The sequence below is a fragment of the Ochotona curzoniae genome, unplaced genomic scaffold (genome assembly GCF_017591425.1).
Source record: "Ochotona curzoniae isolate NIBS_2020 unplaced genomic scaffold, NIBS_Ocur_1.0 contig_3432, whole genome shotgun sequence".
Classification (NCBI taxonomy): domain Eukaryota; kingdom Metazoa; phylum Chordata; class Mammalia; order Lagomorpha; family Ochotonidae; genus Ochotona; species Ochotona curzoniae.
This window is the reverse complement of record NW_024465859.1, coordinates 23,183,281-23,206,394: the sequence shown is the minus strand read 5'-3', so window position 1 is coordinate 23,206,394 and position 23,114 is coordinate 23,183,281. Positions and strand designations below refer to the sequence as shown.

General features: G+C 49.9%; 1 protein-coding gene across 4 annotated transcripts in view; it reads right to left on the bottom strand.

Moving 5' to 3' along the window:
- PTPRJ (protein tyrosine phosphatase receptor type J) overlaps positions 1–23,114 on the bottom strand; it is a 143,973-nt gene that overhangs the window by 20,224 nt on the left and 100,635 nt on the right. Inside the window, exons 2-8 of one of the 4 annotated variants that reach the window (XM_040980257.1) lie at positions 14,672–14,690; positions 12,026–12,286; positions 8,023–8,286; positions 5,715–5,966; positions 4,510–4,728; positions 3,657–3,920; positions 409–666 (exon numbers count right to left, since the gene is read on the bottom strand). In XM_040980257.1, the coding sequence (XP_040836191.1) occupies positions 409–666; positions 3,657–3,920; positions 4,510–4,728; positions 5,715–5,966; positions 8,023–8,286; positions 12,026–12,286; positions 14,672–14,690 (1,537 nt within the window). Of the gene's footprint in view, positions 1–408; positions 667–3,656; positions 3,921–4,509; positions 4,729–5,714; positions 5,967–6,832; positions 6,847–8,022; positions 8,287–12,025; positions 12,287–14,671; positions 14,691–23,114 lie in introns of all 4 variants that reach the window. The other 3 variants (XM_040980258.1, XM_040980260.1, XM_040980261.1) reach the window with 3 other exon arrangements.

Genomic DNA, 23,114 nt, shown 5'->3' with positions numbered 1-23,114 from the left:
CCTTCTCCTTACGCACACAGAGCTACTCTGGAGCTGCACCATGTCACTGCACCAGCCCACGTGCCTGTCAAACCCTCCATCTCAGAAGCCAGATCACTGCCTGTCATTCCTACTCTACTACAAAGATGACAGCAGTACCTACTCCACAGTTTATAAAGTTAGGCATCTCAACTTGTGAAATACCATGAACCAAAAGTTATCAGTGACAAGATCTGACGGAAAGTTCACCTGCGGTATGTTTCTATTTGTATTACATAGAATGAATATGAATACTGGCATCATAAAACTCTGTAAGATTTTTCTTAGATAACTCAGAAATAGTATTTAGAAAGCCTGCCGTTTACACATAATGTTGATTTTCTTTAAGAAACATCACCACTGGACAGAAATCCCAGCTCACGTGCTTACCAGTTGTACAGGAAACATCCTGTGGGTCCCCTTCAGTCCCATTTGGTCCTTGTGCAACTATTTCAAAGACATAGTTGGTCCCAGGATTTAAGCCACGGATGGTGATGTTCTGGTCGGTGGTGTTTTCCACCCAGAGCAGTCCAGCTCCATCACGTATGATAGAGAGCTTAAAGGACTCGGAGTCATTGCTGCTCCAGGCTAGGCTGACCTCTCTCATGCCGACACTCGTCACTCGGAAGTCAGACACTGGACTAGGCACTGTGGGAAGAAGTGAATTAATGAGACTCAGAATCACTTTCCAGCAGACCAAGCTGACCAACACTCACAGAACATTTACACAGAGAAGAAATGCAGACTTGGGAGAGCTGATCTTTTCCTCCCACCCCCCTCCCTCCCTTGTATCACCACTTGAAATTGGCATCCCTCAGAAACTAGCATTGCTGGCCATGCAGAAAACACGTGGCCTCCAAGTACAAACACTGGGAGCTTAAGCCGTGCAAAGCCATCCACAGGAAATGAGAGAGAAAGCCCCATGCCAAAGACCCGGGTTCTGGAGTTAAACTTTGGCTGTTTCTGGATGTTTGGCCTTGGATACACGATTAAATACTCCCAGAGCATCTTAAAGGAGGTGCAACAGAGGATGCGGTTGACCCAGAAAATCCACTGCTCCTCTTTCTTCAACATAGACCCCTACGTTTTCATCTGTGTGTACTGACTGTGGAGAAGAAAAAGACTATTTCCCAGCCTCCCTTGCAGCTTAATGTTACCATGTGACTAAATTCTGGCCATTGCAGGGCGAGCAGGAATATCATGACTTCTAGGACGTATCCTCAGAGGGTGAAGTTCCATCTGACGGCCCTGCTTCTGCAGTTGGAATGTGGATGTGACTTCTAGAGCTCAAGCTGCCTGGCTCCAGCACCAGCACCGTGGCAGTGGTCACTGTAGCCTCCTGACGCCAGTACCACAGTACAGAACCCACAGTGTTAGTCACACGTACACAGCGGCTTCATCCGGCCCTGCAATCTGAGCCTAAGGGTCATTTCTGGACGCTGAGCGTAAAGACTGGTCCCCAGCAGTGTGAGTTCTATTATTACCTTCCCAATTCCGCTCTTGAAATCCTAATCCCAATGTCTCAAATGATGACTGTCGGTGGAGACTGGGTCTTTAAACAGGTGACTGATTGAAAATGAAGGCCCCAGAGTGGGTAGGCCCTAGGCCAATGTGACCAGGTCCTTTTACAAAGAGATAAGGACACAGACAACACACTCATGGGAAGACGCTGGCGGAGGATGGCCATAGGCACACCAACAGGAGAGGACTGAAAACAGCACACCTGCTACAACCTTCACCTTGAACATCCAGCCTCTAGCACAGTTCCAGCTTCTGACAGAGTTGTGCTGTGTTGCTCTGCCAGTATTTCATGGAGACAGAGACTCCTTCCCACGGTAACTAACCACGAAGTCTCTGGCACTGAACATGGCAGTCGTAGCAATTAATAAACCAGCCGTTCCAATGAGCCAGTAAACCCTCAACTCCCTGAACAAATACCTCTTGGCTTCCAATTGCTCATGGATTTCCGTTTCCCGCGTCAGAATCCTGGCTAACGCCACCAGCCCCACCCTGCCCAGCTTTGCTTACATGAAAAAGAAACTCAACGTGCTACTCACAGCTAAGCCCTAATGCACAGACTGTAAAACCTAAAAAAGGAAAAGGTGATGAAAATAGATGTCATGTTCTCCAAGACGCCTGTAGGAATGTTGACAGAGTACTTCCGGGGAAACAACAGGCACTTGAGCATATATTGCATCCTTGTGGACCAGAGGCACCCAGGTTCAAGTTCCTGCTTTGCCACTTGTAAGCTCTGTAGCCCGGAGCAGTGTTTATCCTCCACTGAGCTGTGGTTTTATTATTATTATTTTTTAAGATCTATTTTGTTCTTATTGGAAAGCCATATATACAGAGAGGAGGATCTTTCATCTGATGATTCACTCCCCAAGTGGCCACAACTGCCAGAGCTGTGCCGATGCAAAGCCAGGAGCCCAGAGCCTCTTGCAGGTCTCCCACACGGGTGCAGGGTCCCAAAAATCTAAGTTGTCCTCTACTGCTCTCCCAGGCCACAAGCAGGCAGTTGGATGGGAATTGAGGCTGCTGGTACACGAACTGATGCTCATATGGGATCCCACTGCATGCAAGGCAAGGACTTTAACCACTTGTCTAGCCTACTGCACCAGGCCCATTTTATTATTCATAAGTGGGAATCCTAGGGGCCAGCACAATAGCACAACTCACTTGCAGCACCAGGATCCCATGTGAGTATTGGTTCACGTCCCAGCTGCTCCACTTCCCATCCAGCTCCCTGCTTGTGGCCCAGGAAAGCAGCAGACGATGGTCCAAGTGCTTGGGCCCCTGCCACCCACATGGAAGACTCAGAAGAGGATCCTGCCTCCTGACTTTCAATTGGCTCAGCTGTGGCCATTGAGACCATTGGGGAAGTGAGCCAACAGATGGAAGATTTTCCTTTTTGTTTCTCCTCTCTATAAATCTGTCTTTCTAGTAAAAATAATAAATCTTAAAAAAAAAAAGCCAGGGAGAGGGGAGTGGCGCATAATCCTAACACCTACCATCAGGTCCATTCAGCAGGGGTAAGCAGCCAGCACTGTGTGAAATGTACTTCTGGCTTTAGCACCATTACACAACTGCAGTGTTAACACACTGTCACTGCCCTGGCTCATACGATCAGGCCTTCAGAACAGAAAGCCTTTAACCTGCTGTCTATCGTGCTGAATAACACGTAAGCAACCAGAAGGTGAGACAGGGCTGCGCCAGTGCTTCCTTACAAGAAACAAGAGGGCCTTTCTCGTCTCCCTTTTATCAACCCACTGTGGACCCTTAGAACGGTCATTATTACAAACACAGCCCGAGGCCAAGAGGCCGCATTTCACCTGCATCACTTGCCAGGTGTGACACCTTCACACCTCCCCTCTCTCTGCCTTGGCCAGCCTCACCCAGAAAAGCAAGCTAATGCCAGCTGCACGCAGACAGAAAATGCCAAGGAAATCCAAAGAGCTCAGCACCCCACTGGGGGATTGCCGTTATCACATCCCACACCCCAGGGGGGCTCTGAGTCCCGCACGCTGAGGCAGGCACTCCAGGAGGGCAGGAACAGCACTTCTTTGTCCTGCATCTGAGCCCTGGTGCAAGCACAGTAGCCAGAAAGCAAGGTTAGCCGCAGCGATGAGCAAACTCACGGGTGTACACTTGGAGAGAGCCTGGTGTGCCCGCAGTGTCACCCAGGAAAGGACACACGGTGATGTTGTAGAGGGTACTTGAACTGAGTCCAGAGATGACAGCACGAGTATCGTTGACAGTGACACTGAAGGACTCCATCGCACTAGCCACGTGGACCGTGTAGGTATAGGCAGAGTATGACCCATTGTGGCTGACGTTCCAGGTCAGGGTCATGCTTGTGGCACTGATGTTCGCAACTTCCATGTCAAAAACCTGGATAAAGTCTGTGAAGACACAAGAGGAGTTGAGGGACCATGGCAATGGCTCAACAGGCTATTTAATCCTCCACACTGCAGCACAGCATTCCATATGAACACTGGCTCATATAAGCACTGGCTGCACTACTTCCCATCCAACTCGCTGCTTGTGGCCTGGGAAAGCAGCAGAGAATGGCCCAAAGCCTGGGGACCCTGCACCCGCGTGGGAGATTCAGAGGAGAATCAGAAACTCTATCCTGATCTCCCATGTGGGTGCCAGGGCCCCAAGTCTTCAGGTTATCATCCTCTGCCTTGCCTGATACACGAGCTGGATCAGTTGTACAGCAGCCAGGACCCAAACAATTGCTCTGCTATGGGATGCCAGCATCACAACTGGTGGCTTAAGCCCACCACACCACAATATGGGTCCCCCAATTCACTGATGTGCCATGGCCTGGCCCCTCCAGAATCTCTTGTGAGAAAAACCCCTCCAACAACAAAACGAGTCACCGAGAAGCAGCGAGTCAGTGCTCGTAACTCAACTACAGCATCACGGAAGACGCCGCTCAGTGCTGGGAACCTCTGACAACCGCCAACAGAACCCAAGTCAACATACGTGTCTTGAATTTGACATCCTGTGACTGGCCTTCTGTGCCATCGGCTGCTTGAGGAAACACGGTGGCATTGTACAGAGTACTGGATTCTAAACCCAGAAGAAGCACTTTCACATCTGATGGGTCCACAGGTTCAAGGTACTCTACAGTCACAGAGGCTGTGGGGCTGCTGCGTGGTGAAGGCAAGCTCTCGCCCAGGGGTCTGTCCGTGCTGTTGGCTTCTGGGTGAAACACAGGAGGAAAGACATGAGCAGCAAGATGAACACATGTCCCTGTTCTTTCAGCAGCCCCACCCCAACAGAGAACCCATCAGACAGTGCCCACAGCTGGTATATCCTCCTCCTCCAGACACAGCTGCTGCCTGCCACAGCTGCAGCTCTCTGGGCAGTGTTCTTCCAGCAGAATCATGCTTCCCACACCAACTCCACTGTTTTGCATCATTCTCCCCTCCTTGGGGCATTATAGTCTCCCTCCCCAATGCGGTCCCCCAGGGAAAGCTCCAGGACTCCAACTCTGCCAAGGAAATGTTCCCAGGCTGGTAGGGCAATTACAAAAGAGATGGTTGGTAGATGCTGCTCCTGGGGCCACTGGGACAGAGAAGACACTACACCGGGGGATGCAGGAGGTAGAAATGAGAGCCCCCTTCCCTTTAACACCTGGCTGCCTGGAGAGGAACACTGAGCAGCCGGGAAGCCTCCTTCACAATCCAAACCACTTTGTGTGTTTTCTGCCTCCTGTGCTAAGAATCCACTTCGTAGTTCTGCTTCCTTAGAAAGTGGCACCCCTTCTCCCCAACTCATGGGCTTCGGGACAGGGACTCACTGAAAATTCCATGTCATTTGCAAATGATGGCTCCAATGTCAACATAAACTTGCTGGATCTGGCAACCAAGCACCCTTGCTCTCAATGGGTGTGCCAAGTCCTTCCGATGGCTTGGCCTGGGTTAACACATCTGTTATTTCTTGGACTGAAAATCAAAAAGCTATCGGGCTATCTGATTTCTTGGCTGTCCCACTGCCACTTTGAGTCCCATGCACTCACTCTTAAAATCTGAACATTTCCCTTGACCTTAGACAGGTGTGGCAGCTAACCAAAGCATGGAGGAAGAGCCTTCTATAAATGCTAAAATCCTGCAAAACTATAACCCAGTGGTTTTTTTCCACTCCTAAGTCACTGAAAGTGTGGGAAGCACAGTTCTGTGACTCACCCGGGCCACCTTCTGAAAGCACAGGGTCATTCTGTGTCTCGTTGGGTTCTGGTACACGCCAGGCGACTCTGGGTTCAAACCCTGACTTCAGATCTGAAATGTTGACCACAGGGTCTGGAGTCGAATTACCATGCATCCCGTAGCTTTGAAGGAATACCCGGTAGGAGGCGGTGGCATTGTGATTGTTCCAGCTCAGAGTAGCCTGGGTCACACCCACGGAGACAACACGCAGTCCAGAAACTGGCTCAGGCACTATGATAAAAATACACGGCAGACTTGAACGGGACATGGTATTCGCAGACGCGCTAAGAGTCACTGTTCACTGATCCCTGCTGATTCAACGTGACCCTGTAAGTAATGCTTCCCTCAGAACAGAGTTCGAGAACATTCCCCACAGAACTTCATCTCCTGCATCCCACACTTAAGGAGAACCCAAACTGACAAGCAGAAAACAGGATTTCTTGGGATCGGTACTACTCTGGAACTCCAACAGCAATGGGAAATTCTTCTTTTAAAATGTCTCCTCTTCTTAAACTTTTATTTATCTACCTCTTATTTGAGCAGTAGCGAGACAGACACATAGGGAGAGCTCTCAACTACTGACTTACTCCCTTCAATGTTCTTCACAGCGAGGGCTGGGCCAGGCCTCCATCCACGTCTCTCACACGAGCGACAAGGAGCCAGCTACTGGAGCTGTCACCTGTGCAGCCTCCCAGAGTCTGCAAACCCAGGCAAGACTCTCAAGCAACATCCTAACTACACCCACCCCAACAGGCACTTTTAAACAGTAGTATCTCACTGTATTTGCTTTGACATGAGTAACAAAGTTATCAATCAGGACTGGTCACTAAAACTGAAAGCCTCAATTGAAGATAATCCAAACAGTATCATCTTGTGACCAGGCTGTTTCAGCTAATGGTTAATTCATCATATGCCAATCATTGGGGCATTTTTCGAGAGCCTTTCCATCGACCCTACACCTTGGCCTGCCCTTTCATCCCTTCACTTGGCTGCTAGTGACAATTCAGCCAGAGTACCATTCCCCCTCCTCCTTCACTTCTGAGATGACAGCATGGAGCCCTCAAGCAGTCTTGCTTGAGAATACCCACTACTGGAACCCAGGGCTCCAGCTCTGAGCATCTAAAAGTACAGGTGGTGCTGCAGGCACAGCCACCACACCCCTCCCCCACCCCAGCTCTGCAGGTGTCTGGATGACAGGATGCCAGCCAAGGGGATGAGATGGCAGCCTCCAGATCATCCATGCATTCACTGATCCCACGCCTCCCATCATGAGTGGCGACGCAAAGAGCTCTAGGTGGAGTCACACTTCTGTGTCTGTTTTTAAAGGAATACAATAAATAACTCAATGGAATGACCATGGCTAACTGTCAGGAACACCACGGTACCACAGTGGTCTGCAGTAGAGCTCCCCTGGGCTCCAGTGTCTTCACCTGATGTGCCATGCTCTGGGATCTCAGAAGGAAGTGAACTTTTCCCCATGACAGTGTCCCCCCCACCCCGTTGTGTCCTTGCCACTAGCTGGCCTGATACCACGCTTCCTCAGCCCTTGTTCATTCAGGCCCTGGACTGCAGAAGGCCAGGCTTCTGTGGGAAGACCCCCTCCTCCCATCCACACACTCCAGTTGGAAAACCCACAGAGGACTTTTCCATTTCAGTACTTATCACCTAAAAAGGAGCATCTTGCCTAGTTTATATCTTTTTTTTTTAATTTGTTGCTTTTCAACTGTAAAAAAAAAAAAAGGAATAAATTAAATTTGCAGCACTAATGAGAGGCTTAGGGCATTGACAATTACGCTCAATTAAAATCTAAGCTGTCTAATCTTAATTAGACTCTAAATGTTATTGGGTCTTAAAACTTAATTCATTTGAAACATGCGTTCCGCTATGAAGAGAAGCCAACGTCCCTGCCCAGGGGAAACTCCTGGGAATTACATAACACACCATCAACTTCCCAGGGACTCTAAAAGGCTAGTAATGACTGACATCATCAAAACACATTTCCAACAAGTCCCCTTGTCCTGAGTCTTCAGCCCAACAGTAGGCATTAAGCAATAATAACAAAAGTTTTCAAACCAAACAGCTGGAAGTTATTAAGCCTTCCAAAAACACAAAGGAACCTCAAAACTGAATGAACAGGGCCACCTCAACTCCTGGGTTGAGAACAACAGAAAACCTCTCCTCCCCCGCCAGGCTGTGAAATCCAATTTCTCTCCAGCAGGCTCAGGAACTGACAACGTTCTAGGACAAGGTGTGCCTCATGAGTGTGCTGGGAAGCCAGGCATCTTACCTGTTGTGACATTTATAAGCACAGGGTGTCTCCCAGTTTTATTGCCTATTACTGAGTAGATGGAGAATCCGTATGACGAGGCTGGACTTAAGCCCGTGATGTTACACCTCGTCTGGTTTTTGTCAGTCACTGCCCACTCATTGTCCCTCTCATTCTTTATCCTATAGGTGTACTCAGAAGCTGCCGTGTCGTTGTTTTTCCAGGTTAAGATCACACTGGTTGGACTGACCGAAGCAACTTCAACGTCAAACACAGGACTGGGTTCTAGTGAAAAACAATTTTTAAGGAGAAAAATAAATGACATTTCACAAAGCAATACCCGATCCACTCCACACACCCGCTCTCCAGGCAGGAACTTCACACAGTACTTGCTCTCTTTATTGGCCTCCTAGACTTTCTGGCACCAGGACAGTTTGCTGAAGTGCAGAGATGGGATTGGTTATGGAAACACAGGCTTTAGAAGAGACGAAAGCTGGCCAGTGTTGGCTGTGACCGAGACAGGGAGGTACAGGCTGATACAAAGAGAGACCCAAGATGCAAAATGAATCTATCCCCCAATTCTCCGCAAACACGTCTCCCGGTGACGGCCTACGAGGCAGGTGAAAGTGGTAACTTTCTTTTGATAAATCCTTACATCAGAACACAGCTCAACAGTTTTTCTGACATAAAGATGACAAGGTGTAGGACAAGAAAAAACCAAAATGACTGGTCCATGAATCCAGATCCACCCCCAAAGACCTGCTCCACCTGTCAGCTGTGAACCTGGAATTAATCCCTTAAAATCGCCAGGACACCGGTTCTCCAGCTGGCAGGTCTAACACACTGTACTAAATAACAAGAATTACCACTAGCCATCATGATGTGATGAACAAGGATTTGGACATTTAAAAAAAAAAATCTGGGCTCACAGCCCAATCCTGTCCATCATCAGTTATGTAAGTTGATTCAAAATCATCTCACTTCCCTATATTTCAGTGAAATTACTGATTGCAGGATATTAAGCCAGTGGAAACCATTATGATTATTAAGATTATAGTTACAAAATGGATGCATCTTATTAAACTCAAGATTAAAGAGTAATAACCAGAAACAGAAAAAATAAAGCACAGGAGATGGATACTGCTCCATTGTGGTAAGATACATTGAAACTTGTTAAATTTGTGAAGACTGATTTTCTGGCCCAGCATCCATCGTGTCTTGCGAAATATTTCACATGTAGCTGAGAGAATGTGTGTCCTGCAGCTGGCAGATGGCGGGACTTGTAAACGCCTGCTGGCTCTGTTAGGTCTGGAATCCAATGCTTCCTTACCAAATTTCTGACTGGGCAAGTCTGCGCACTGCTCCGAGTGGGGTGTGGAGTGTCCTTCTGGTCTATGAATACTGAAATACAGAAAGATGGACGTCCCCAACCTTGGGTTGCTAAACTGAGCCCTTCACCGTTCTATCATGACCGTCCTCATCTCCTTATACAGTTTTTGACTTCAGGTTTCTCCAAGTAGAGCTCCTTTTGCTCCTCAGTTTCCTTTGCATGGCAGTTCTTGTTGCAGACCTGCACTTCCGGCCCTCCTGTGCCCTGACGGGCTGAGCGAATCTTTTGTAAGCAATATGTAACTGGATGCTTTCTTTTATCCTCTGAGCCATTCTATGACTTTTGATTGAATTATTCAATCCATTTATAATCAGGGTTATTCCCAGTTGCTGTGAGGAGGTCTTTTCTCCTTATTGTCTTTTTTGTGGCCAAGTATCTTTCTTTGGTGGTATCTTTTGACTTCTTGTGTTTAGTTTGTTTGTATGCTGTGCACCTGCTACAGGTCTTTATTCTGATTGTCAAAAGGCTTACCAAAAAGTCTTGTGACTGGTTACTTTGGTTGGTAATTTTGCTCTCATACGCACACAAGCCTACAGCTGTACTGGACTTCTCCCTCACATTGACTTTTTTGCGTAACTGTTTATTATTATTTTTTATAACATTTTTAATTTACATTATAGTCAAAGGCTTACCAGCTTTACTAAAAAAGAGTTCAACAGAAAAAAATGTGACAGACACCCTTCTTGAACCTGCGTGTGGATCCTCACGGAGAGGCCACGCCCACCTTCTCTCTATCACTCCAATTTCAGAATAGTTGCTGCCAAGCAAGACCCACAGAGAGAATTTATGTCTTTTTATACTAGATGTCCTTAACAAAATACTGTAGTTGCTACTTGCTATAATTTTTCATCTCCCTGCCAACAACATACGACGGTGGTTTTTACTGGGAGGACTCTGAGTTTATACACAGTTTCAGACTCTCAGATGTTTTCACAGTATTCATAATATCACGCTTCCTTTTGAAGCCCTCCCCGTGTCACCTGTTCTAGGACAGGCCTGGTCCTGATCCACTCCCTCGCTTTTCGTCTGGGAAAGCTGCACCAAGCGCAGCGTTCCGGACACCACACTGCCTCTCGTCTGTAAGCGTCGGGGCAGGAGGCTGCTGGGAGCACGCTGGGACTCCCTCGCACACTCCCTGCTGCCTTCTTGCTGCTGGAGGGTCCTCTCCTTGCCTCTGATTTAGGACGGCATGTGCTGGGTTTGACTTCTTTACGTTCAATAGGAATACAGACCTTTATATTTCGTGCACCTGGATCTTTGCATCTTTCTGCAGGTTTTGAAAGTTTTCTATTATTTCTTTAAACATGCTTTCCATCGATTTCTCTCTCCCTACTCTCTCCTGAACTTCGCTAATTTGAATATCCGCTCTTCTGATGCCACTCCCATAAATCCTGTCATTTTCTCCATTGCTTTTTACTGCTTCCTTTTTTCTCCTCCAGTATTTCCAATAACATACTCAAGCCCACAAATTCTTTTAAAGATAGATTTACTCATTTGAAAGGCAGAGTTACAGAGAGAGGGGGGGATGGAGGGGAGAGAGAGAGAGAGAATCTTCTATCCACTGACTCACTCCCCAAATAGCTGTAATGACCACGGCTGGACCAGACCAAAAGCTGGAGCCAGAAATTTTTTTAAGTTTCCTTCGTGGATACGCAAGGGCCCAGGGAACGTATGACACCTGCCACTGCTTTCCCAGGTGCATGAGCAAGGAGCTGGATCAGAAGTAGGGCAGCCAGGCCTCTAATTGGGACCCACATATGACTTGCCAGGGCTACACAGGCTGTGTCGCAGCACTGGCCCCCCTAAAATTCTTTCTCCTGCTTAATTAATTCTGCTTTTTACACACTCTACTGCAGGCTTTTTTTAACTCACTGAAAGCTATGAATTTTCACCATCAGAATTTATCATTTAATCTTATTATAGCTTTTATTTATAATCACGTTTTCCTCATTTCCTTGAATTGTTTTCCTGTATTTTCGTGAACTACGTTGAATTTTCTTAAGAGAATAACTCGGGGGGCTGGGACTATGGTGTAGTGCATTGAGCATCTGTCTGTGGCTTCAAGCATTCCATCTGGAGCCAGCAGCGTGGCACAGTGAGTTGAGGCATCAGTTCAAGACACAATTGTGCCACTTTAGTCCAGCTCCCTGCTCATGTGAGTAGGAAGGCAGTGGAAGCCAGCCCAAATCCTTGAGTCTCTTCATTCACATGAAGACCCAGAGAAGGCTCCTGGCTTCAGACCAGCCAAGCTCCAGCCATCTCAGTCATTTAGGTGAGACATAGGGAGGCAGAAGGAAGCAGACTACAAACTCCCATGTGCGAGATGACTTCAGTGTTCGTAAAAGAAAAAGCGTGTGTGTGTGTGAGTATATGTGGGCATATCTTAAAATTGCAAAATATCATACCCCAAAAGCTATCGATGACTGCATCTCTGGTTGACAGCTTACGCAACTTTTTCAATTCTCACTTAACTGTATTTTATGTACTAAAAATGCAGCATTGTTGTAACAAAAGTTTTAATATTTTTCTTAGATAACTCAGAAATAGTATTTAGAAAGCCTGCCGTTTACACATAATGTTGATTTTCTTTAAAAAACATCACCACTGGACAGAAATCCCAGCTCACGTGCTTACCAGTTGTACAGGAAACATTCTGTGGGTCCGCTTCAGTCCCATTTGGTCTTTGTGCAACTATTTCAAAGACATAGTTGGTCCCAGGATCTAAGCCACGGATGGTGATGTTCTGGTCGGTGGTGTTTTCCACCCTGAGCAGTCCAGCTCCATCCTGTATGATAGAGAGCCTAAAGGAGGAGTTGGAGCCATCGCTGCTCCAGGCTAGGCTGACCTCTCGCGTGCTGACACTCGTCACTCGGAAGTCAGACACTGGACCAGGCACTGTGGGAAGAAAGGGAGGGACTGCGGTCACACACTCTGCGGATGGTGGGACTGACCAACCCTCCCAAAACATGCGCAAGGCGAGGAAATGAACCCCGGGGACAGCTGCTCACTATTTCCCTCTTCTCTGCATCATCACGCACAGCACGAGTCCCTCCGAAAGCAGCGCCGCTGGCCACGGAGAGAGCAGCTGGCCTCAGAACTGCAGGCCCCCCGGGGACACACATTTGAGATGCCAGTTAGAAGGCTCCCATTGCAGGGGCTGGATTTGAGTTCTGGTTCCACTCCTGACTCTAGCTTCCTGTTAACGCACATTTTGGAAGGAACAGGTGACAGCTCAAGATGTGGGCTCTCTGCCACCCCACATGGGAGACCAGGATAGAATTCCCAGCTCCTCGCTTGTACCTGGTCCAGCCCTGGTCAGTATCAATCAGCCAACAGGATCTCTCACTCTCTCTTTCTGCCTCTCAAACAAAACAATTAAATAAATTTGCCTTTTTAAAATAGGAGTGCAGACACTGGGGTTTAAGTTGCACATGATCCAAGCCCATAGCCAAGAGCTTATGCTCTGGAGTCCTACTTGGCTGTTCCGGGCTGCGTGACCACGAATGCATTAGTAAGCCTCCCTGAGTCTCTCTTTAGAGAGCTGGAACAGAAGATGCTGTTAGCCGAGTTCCCACCTTTCCTTCCATCGTGTACCTCTCAGAGTGTTACTGTGGGGAAAGTCTAAATGCCCCAGCCTCCCTTGCAGCTAGATTCAGCCATGTGACTGACTTCCAGCCAACCCAGTATGAACAGAAGCACTGCATGACTTTTAGGAAATATCTTCTTAAAGACTGGAGCTCTGCTATTGGCTTCCCACCTTCCTGTAGCCAGAATACGGATGTGACAGGAGCCTGACTCCAGAGCCAGCACTGTGGTGCAGGCTGCAGCTTCGTGGTCCCGGCTTACGGCACCTGCTCTTGGACCCAGTGAGGACAGCACAGGTTCCTGACTGCTCAGGCTGCAGTCTGTGCCAAGAATGGCACCTGAGCTGGCCCAGTCGGGCAGCCACTTCTGGGAGGCACGCATCATGCCTGTTATCGTGAATTGCATTGCGTTCCCCAATCATCTTCAGAATCTGATTGATTTTAAAGTGGTTAAAGTGGTTAAAGTGGTTAAGTGGTCTTTCAAGTTGTAACTAAGTTAACATGAGTCACCTGGGAGGACCCTAACCTGATGTGATTGTCTCCTTACCCAGAGACAAGGACACAGATAACACACGGGCTGAAGGTCCTCCGTGGGAAGTCCCGGGGGAATACAGCCTCCTACAAGCCAAGAGGAGACCCAATCCACCCTATGCTGACCTCTCAGCTCCAGGCCGCAGCACTGCGCGAGAGCTTTCTGTGGAACCCAGTAGGGCCGCCCTGGCCGCCTCACATGTCACCCTTCCATGGAGCCCATTACTCCCAAGCCCCAGGTCAAATCTGCCAAGAGCCCTAACACGCCACCACCTCCAAGGTAAGTCCACCCAGGGCAGCTTGTTCTGCCTGAAGTATCTACCCTCTGATTCTGGGGACATGCCTACTGTTGGCACAGCTTTGTAGAATCACTGTAATTACCTCCTATTTGCTTACTGGAGGTTTCAGCGGGATGTGCCTCCTTTACACGGCACCCTGAGAGCAATTTCTATGGGTCACAGATTTTCATCTTTTTCCCAATAGAAAAAAAGGGGGTTATTTCCAAATGTGAGGGACAAATAAAAGCTACCAATGTTTTTTTTTTTCCCAGAGATAAATTAGGAAAAAAAAAAAAAAACTACTATTGTCTCTATTTCCTGAAGAAGCATTTTATAACCAAAACATTACTAAATTCCAGAACGGGTGCTGCTTTCAACTGAATGCTCATAAACTGGCTTATCTTATCCGAATTGTTCTTATTTCAGTACACACCCAGAGCTCATCAGCAACCGACATTCAGTCCTTGGCATGAAAGCAGATGGCAGTGTGAGGTCCCCTCTGGCTTTCCAGAGGTGACACAAACCCAATAACTTGTATTCTCAAACATAGCAGCCCAAGGACAACGAAGCAACACGAGCAAATACTTACAGGAAACAGCCCACAAAATATATTTTAAAAATAAAATAATGTATGACAGCTTCCATTAAGTTAAATCACCCATGGATGTGAGTCAGGGATAAAGAGTCACAGAAAATGCCAAATTTTTAATATATCAGGAGTGCACAGTTGATTGCTTTTTCTTTCTGCCCATGAGCTCTTAAATGGAAAGGACGCAGCTTTCAACCAGTGAGCATTTCCCATGATGTTCATCTAACCAGTCATGTTGCTTTGTGTCCATTAGGGGGCAGTCGCAAACAACGCAAGAATGAAGGGAAGCGGTACTCACCGGCACCTGCGCACGGGATCTGTAACAGAAACAGAAAACCAAGTCAGTGATTTGATTCATTCAGCCACGGAAATGCAAATCAGACACAAAGCCGTGGAGGATTTAATACCGAAGTGAGGTGTTAAGAAGTTCAGTAAGCAACGGCCTGCTGGCCAGGGTAAGGCTGTCCCGGCACACCACATACAGGGACTTGAGGAACCCATGGTCAGTTACAAAATCCTGACCGCAACACATCCAGGCAATAGACAGGCTGGGGGGAAGAAGTCCTCGTCCCCACACTCAGCAGCCCCAGGGCAGGCACTTCCTTCTCGGCTCCCCGTGCCACTGCAGATGGGACTGAGCCCTAAGGACAAAGCCTTCCCCAGAGCTACCTCCAGGTCCCCAGTGCAGGTGCAGAGCCCAGCCGGGGCGCCAAAGAAACCCCATGGGCTTTAGGACTTTGCAGTTGGAGGACATCGCCGTTCTTCCTCCCGCCAGTAGGTGGCAGCAGGCTTTGTTCTAACCCTGGGGAAGCAGCCTTGGGAAGAATGAGCCCTGGGAAAAATGAAGCAGCATTCAGGGTCTCCACCTTGGCCATGTTTAGCTGGGGAGGGGTCCTCAGGGGCGTTCACTGGGACCCGTCGATCATTTCCTCACAGTTCAAAATGCAAAGAGAGGTCAAGTCATGTGTTCTACTCCGGCAACACACCTCCTGGGAGTGCGAGAGATTTTCAAAGTACGGCCCTTAAGAAGAACTGAAATAATCCCAAGGGGGCAGGTGGGAAAGGGTGTCCCCTGCCCTCCTGTCCCACTCAAACTGACACCCAGGGGGCAGAGAGACGAGGGAGGGAGGGAGAGATGATTATCTTCTTAGAACTGGACCTATGCAATTCTGTGAAATCTGTTCTCTTCGTGTTCTTTTAAAAATAGAACCGAAAGAAACAAAGCTGAAAATCCACTCAGCTCCTCTGTCCCCAGCGCCCCTTCCCCTTGAAGCCGGCTCCCCCTTCAGCCTTTACATATTACTTCGCTCCGGAAGCCCCCGGCCCCAGGCATGGCCCTAGTGCCCCCTCCTCCACAAGTCCACCTCTAACCTTGGGTGGAAACAAGCGACACACATTTCCACCCCAGCAGGATCACCCAACTACACTGCCCGCCCCATCAGAGGTCTCCTTAATGCTCTGTACAACAGGAAACACCAAATCAGTTCTATAGGGTAGGGGGGTGGGAAATGAGCCCCGAGAAAGAAAGAGAGGCCCCTCCCTGCCACCCTCCCATCTCTCCTTGAGGCCCCCATTGCCTCAGGCCTAAGCAGTTTCAGATCATCCACTGGCCTCCAGTTCCTGCCTGTCCACCTGCTCTGTGCTCCCAACTACACGATCTCAGAAGGACCGCGGAAAGTGGCACAGGACAGCAAACCTGTTTCTGCCCAGTAGCTGAAGAACGTTCAGCTACAGGGCCTCGACACTACCTTCCCACGATGCCATCTCGGCCTGTGCTGCCACTGCCGTGCCCTGCACTGCAGCCATTCAGTCATCCGTGCGTCTAAGCGGCTCCTACAGCTTGGGCTCCCACACCAACCGTGTCCGCAGGAAAGTAAGGGGCCAAGATGTGAGTGATGGAAAGCAGCGGTGACCTGTTTAACAAGCAACTCATGAACACCTGCACGGGCCAAGCGCCCCCCTCGAGGACCGCAGCTAACACTCACAGGTTGACCGTCTTTACCCGGGATAACGTGTCAGAGAGTTCAAGGGGTCAAAGCACAAGGCTCACAAGCACATTTCCAGGCGAGCAAGCTCACGGCTTGCAGTGTGCTTCCTCAAGCCTTCTCAGGGCACGCAAGCGGGCCGCTGTCACTGCCAGGCCTTGTTCCAAGCACTCTGCCACGGGCACTCCGCCCTCCCCACCGCCCAGCAGGTGCGTGCAGGTCACCAGTGAGCTGGGGAGCCACAGGGCTTGCCTCTGGACCTTGTGCTTGGCCTCCAGAGTTCACAGGTCTGACCACCAGCTATGTGACCTCCCGCTGCCAAGCAAGCAGAGAGGCATGTACAAGGGCTCGGGGAAGACATGGAGACCCACTTCAGAAGGGGACTTCACCATGCTTTCTCCACCCTCCCAGCCAGGAAACGAGCTCCTTGGCAGTTTGGCAGGGTTTCTCCTGGCCACCTTGCCCTAGGTCCTAGGTGTCAAGCCATGTGGCTGCCTCCTGCTGGGCTCAACACAAAGCAGTGGTGAGTGCAAACCCACACTGTACCACTTCCCCTCACACATCGCTGCTACCTTGGCCTTCTGCCTCTCTGGTTCTCATCCTCACCTCCCTAGGCCTGCCCTCCCCAGGAACCTGGACTACTTTCCTCTGAACTCAAGGACCCAGACCAAGACACAGAAAAAGGGGACCCTGGAGTCCATAAGGCAGCTCCTGAAGGAGTGCTTCCTCATGAATAAAAAGGAATGCAAAGAAAAAAAAACACACTACCCCCATCTTGGGGATCTGCCTGTAATATCTGGAGCCCTTGCAACCACTTTGTGAACACAGGCACCTGCTGAAGATGACTGAGGACAATGAGGATCCTTGAGCTGCTAAGTCAACCAACTCGAGACCCTCCGTACTCCAGATTTCTTGCCCAGGGAAATAAAACACCAAGAATTCAGTGTCACCAGGTCTGCCAGGTCCTGCCCCCACCCACAAACAAAATATCCTTATAAGCACACCCAGCAAACTCTCCGTAGGGGCAGACACTTCAGACGGGCTCATCTTTCTAAAGTTAACTTAAAGCCTAGTTGCACCCAGGAGAAAGATGGATGGAGACCAGCTTCCACAGATTTGCACGCTGAACACCAAAGTCAACAGCAGAAAAAAAGGAAGTCCAACTTCCTGTCCCTTCCCCTTCAGCCCCTTCCCCTCTCCCCAGAGGGCCCAAAAGGGCCATAGGGGTCGCACCCCTAGAAGCATCCCATGGAAATAGGCCCTTAAGTCTATAAAAGCCACTCTTTGAAACAGAGAACATTCTGGTTACCAGTGGTTAGCAGGGCCCAGGCAGGGCAGGCGGGGGCGAGGATGAGGAGAGCTTATTCAAGGGCTGCAAGTGACAACAGGAAGGAGGAAGAAGTTCCCTGCTATTACACGGTCCTCTGCCCCAAGTGAGCAATAATGTGTATTTCAAAACAGCAGGCAGAGGGGATTTCACTTCTTACGATGGAAAGCGGGGATTTCCCACCACAAGGAGGTGGTGACCACTCAGGTGACGGGCGCTCAGGTGACTCCGAGCTGTCGATGCATAATACATGCATGTGGGGCCCAGCACCATAGCGTAGTGGTTAAAGTCCTCGCCTTGAGTGCACCAAGATCCCATATAGGGACCGATTCTATTCCTGGCAGCCCCACTTCCCATCCAGCTCCCTGCTTGTGGCCTGGGAAATGCAGTCGAGGATGGCCCAAATCTTTAGGACCCTGCCCCCACATGAGAGACCCAGAAAGAAGCTCCTGGCTCCTGGTTTCGGACTGGCTCAGTTCTAGCCATTGTGGCCGCTTGGGGAGTGAATCATTGGAAGGAAGATCTTCCTCTCTGTCTCTCCTCCTCTCTGTATATCTGATAAATAAAAATAAATAAGTCTTAAAAAAAATACATGCAAGTGGCACAGGGCGGTCCCAAGTGCCTGGGTCCCCCAGCTGCCTGCTCACGGGCATGCTGCAAGACAGCAGGTGATGGCTAAAGCGCCTGGGTCTCTGCCACCCACATGGGACAGCCGGGTGGAGTGCCAGCTCCCAGCTCTGACCTGGCCCAGCCCTGGCTGCTGGCAAGCATGCGGGGAATGAACCAGCATTTTACTATCTCTCTCTCTCTCTCCCTCTCTCTCTCTCTCTCCCTCTCTCTCTCTCTCTCTCTCTCTCTCTCTCTCTTTCCCTTCTTCTCTCCCACAGGTACATTTTTAAAAATTGAAATGTTTAGAAAGCCATCACTTTTCGCTCTCTATCTCCCTCAAAAGGAAATTAAGTAGGCAAAGATAAACAGAGCCGAGGGACCTATCGGGCTTCAAGATCTGCTCCCTTCTCTCTGAATCTCCGAACCTCTGGCCCACTCATCAATCAGGGGACTATGAATAAGCCCACCCTGGGACTAGGACTAGGACTCCTGGGGGCACCACAAGCTCCAGGGCCTCAGAGGATGGCGCTGGCATAGAGGACCACGGATGCTGCAGCAGCGCTGTTGCCAGGGGCAACAAGGCAGAAGCACCCAACCACACACCACGAAATGATGAGCAGCCATCCGTCATTAGGGGAACGAGGTGCTGACTCCTGCTCCAATGTGGGATGAATCTCAATCAAGCCAGACCCCAAAGCACACACACTGGATGATTTCATTGACACAAAACGAACAGAAAGGGGAACCTCACAGAAACCGAAAGCAGACCAGTAGTCGCCAGGGGCTGGGAGGAAGGGGAAGTGGCAGCTAACAGGTGCAGGGCTTTCCCCTTGTGGGTAAAGAGCACGTCGGGAGCTACACAGAGGGGATGGTTGCACAACGTTAGGGGTGGACTGCATGCTGTTGAACAGTACACTTGAATGTGGTTCACTTTGTGTTCTATAAAATTCACTGGAGCTTTTAAAATAGACAGTAAGTAGGCAATGTCATTCCAGGCCCTGGGACGGAGGCGGGAAATGAAGCTTGGAGAAGGAGAAGGAGTTGTTAGAAAAATATGGGAAGTCTTAAAAGGTGGGTTTGAATGGAAAAAGGCAAAGAACCAACATGGGGTGACTAGGCACCTAGTACGTGCTTGGTGCCGGGCACTAAACTGGACTTTCTAGTTCCATCTCAGCACAAAGTTCTGGAGCCACAGTCAGAAGCACGGGGACTGCAGCCAGATCACCTAAAGGCCATCAAGGGGAACCAGCACTGTCCCAGAACTGCGGCTCGAGTCCCAGGGATCCTCCGCCAAACCCCTCAGAGAAAGGAACTTAACGCTGCTATTTGTGCCACCCTGCGTCAGCCAAAACTGCAACCCTAAAAGCAGGATCCACGCAGAACCCTAGATTCTTCCCACTTGACAACCAAGTCACAGGGACCCCACCAGCTACACTGACCTAAAACCCCAACGCCTCCACATGGAAACAGTACACCTATCAAAGCAGATCGGACATCTCCTGGGGACTGCCCCAGGAACACCTCTCCCAGCAAACAAACTGGAGTGCACACTGACTCCACCTTTCATTTTGTTTCTGGGGTTGAGATTATTTTTCCATTTATTTGAGTGGCAGGATGAGAGAGACTTTTCATCCACTAGGGAACTCCCCAAATGTCTGCAACAGCCAAGCTAAGCCAAGAGCTAGGAACTGCATCTGGGTCTTCCCAGGGCAGCACCTCACCCTCGCCCACTGCCTCAGAAGCACATCAGCAGGAAGCTGGGTCGGGAGAGGCGGCAGGTCTCAATCCTACACACTCAGACATGGAATGAGGGCATCCCAGGAGGCAAGCAAAGGAGCAGTGCCACCTCCTTGTTCCATGGGCTCCTAAAAGTGTGGCCTACCCAGCCCTCTTCCACTTCTTTGATCTGCAAATAAATAATAGCCCCATCCTAAGGCTGAGAAATACTCAAGCCACTTCCGTTAGTATTTGTCGAAGCTCACGGCACACAGACATACCTAAGACGTTGCCTTGGCTGTCATACAGTTTTGTTTCAACCTCGCGCAGGTACTACTGCGAGTTGACATCTATAACCTCTCACGTGGAAAACAGGCAAGCCGAAATCAGGGCCTTTGCAAATCCCACAAGTGACACCCGGTCCCTGTTTCCTCCACCCACATACCCTGCTGCCTCTCTCCGAGCCCCTCCCTCCAACCTACAATGAAAAACAATTTCAAGGACTACTCCATTCTAAAATATGCCACAATGAGTAGGGTTCCTGGCCGAGGACAGATGCTACAGCCGGCAAAGTGAAGAGAGTTTAAAAAGATCTGTGTCCAAGGATGTAAGGGAAACCAACCAGAGACACGTGAGAATCCTGGGGCAGCTGCAGCTGGTAGCAGCAAAGCCGAGGGCTGCTTCTTCCCCCTCTTTGTGCACTGGCCCCACAAGCAGCCAGAGACCAAGGGCACCCCCTAGCACAGAACAGAAAGGTCAACAACTGCTTGGAGGAGGCAGGGAGTGTGGAGGATCAGCAGAGCAAAGCTCAAAGCTCAGCACTGCTGAACGCCTGTGGATGGGGAGGCACAGACCACCGTGGCCAAGAGGGTTGGGTTCCACTTCCCCTGCCACGAGAGAGGGACTTCGTCCTCATCCATTATAAAACCACAGAGGAGCATCTGCAACACACACCCCTGAGACTCCAACCAGCCCCGCCCCACTACTTGCTTCCTGTCCCACCAAACCTCCCAGGCCACACCCTTCAATGCACTGGATGACCTTGTGTGACTAACCCAGCCCCAGGGAGTCCCTTCCTGTGACCTTGGCAGGCCTGGACCAGATGCCAAAAATACAGAAGGCACCGAAGGCCATGCCAGTCTCCAGGAGACACAGCAGGTGACAGTGCACTGTGAGGAGGCAGCCACAAGCTACCCAGCCAAACAGGCAGAGGGGCCCAGGGACCTAACGAGGGAGAGGACAGATCGTGCAGGTGGTTCAGGAAAACAGGCAGAGAAAGGATGATGGGGAGAAAAAAACTCCTAACAAGTGGCCCCATGTGGGAATGTAATCTACTGGTTACACTACAGAGTGAGCCCTAAGCTCCTGGCCAGTCCCTGGGATGCAGGAATTCTGTTTATCATGTCATTGAGACTTTTGATACCCACCTTCCAGAGACCGAACCTTGGAAAAGTCAAATTCCTAGCCGAGATGCTTAGAGCAGATCTGCCTGGCCCTGGATGCCTGAAGGCCTCCACCACCCCAGGGGAAGCACGAGACGCATGCGTGAGACCACGAACGCCAAGAGTCACAGCAGCAATGCCGTCACAAACCCCCACCTGTTCAGACTCAACCATCAGCACACTGCTATGCCAAGGAGCAGGGGCTGGGCAGTCCGATCCACACAGCAGCCTGGATTTTCACAAGCGACAAAACTGTGGGGTTTTCTATGCGACACCTCCAGACTCCAAGTGTGGGTAAGGAGTGACTGCCTAGCACAATGGTAACAATAGTCTCTTTATCCTAAAACCAAGCCCACACACCATATGACAATCGTTATTTTTACTCACTGACGTAATTAGCCAAAATGTGAACCGCTTCAAGCAACGTTGAAAATCAAACAGCATTTTATGGGAGTTGGAGCACGGACAGATTTCCGTTCTGAAAGGCTATCCTTCTTCCTCATTCCCAGGCATCTCCCCCAGCAAGGTTAATCACCGACCGTGAACATGGCAGGTGGGATGGGAACCCTGCACTGAATCCAGGGGCCAAGCAACCGTCACCACAGTCAGAAACTTCCCAGAAGGCAGGTGTGGCACTGTGGGGTGGCCTAAGCACACACGAGTCCACAGGCAGAGGCCGGCAGGCCAGCAGGCAGCATGGTAAACGTGCCCGCAGCACAAGACTTTCACAGGCATGGCTCACACTGCTCATTTACCCAACAACAACAACAAAACCCTGAACTTGATTCTGTCAATCAGGAAGGGTCAGCATGAGCCATAACCCCATGCTCCAGTAATGCCAGGTGAGCTTTCCCAGTAAGAGCTGGGTCGTATCAGCCAATTGGCAGCATCTGACCAGCTCATCCCTTCCCGCTCCCCAACCCGGGGCAAGGGGAGGCATGACAAACTTTGCCAAGCACCCACACACAGCCAGCACAGGGGCTATTTTGGTGAGGTTGTGTGAACAGAGGGACACACAGCCCACGGTGACCCTGGGAGTCCCAGGCCAAAAGTTCCCATGGGTATTTTTAGCAGTGGAACTATTTTTTCCTTGAAAATTTTTTAAGAAGAATTACACACATGTGTAGAGTTCCACACTGTCTGTGTGTGTAAGAACGTATGCTGTGTGTGTATACAGACTTGGATAAGGGCAGGTTTCTATAGGTTCAAGTCACTTGATCTGACTTTGGATGTACTCAAGGTATATTTCAATGCCAGAGGCAAGATGGTCTCCGATGCATGCAAACAGTGTCAGACATTCAGGAAAAGGTTTCCACTGTAATTTCTCTCTCTCTCTCTCTCTCTCTCTCTCTCTCTCCCACACACACACACAGCTGAAAAACCTGTGTTTTAAGACACTCAAGCAAATACTCACGGACACCCTGATGGATCTCAAAGAACATGGCTTGACACCTCATGACCCCCCACCCCAGCCCTCTGCTTAGGAAGGCAGGCAGGCAGCAGCCTGGACCTCGTGCCCACGACTCCCTGCCCTCCTCACGGGGCTCCTCCACAACCCACAGGGAGGGCAGCACATCTGAACCTGTTCTCCATGCCACACCTGGGAGTCCCAAACTGGGCCCGGGCTGTCCAGATCCAGCCCCCACGCATGTTTGGTTTGAC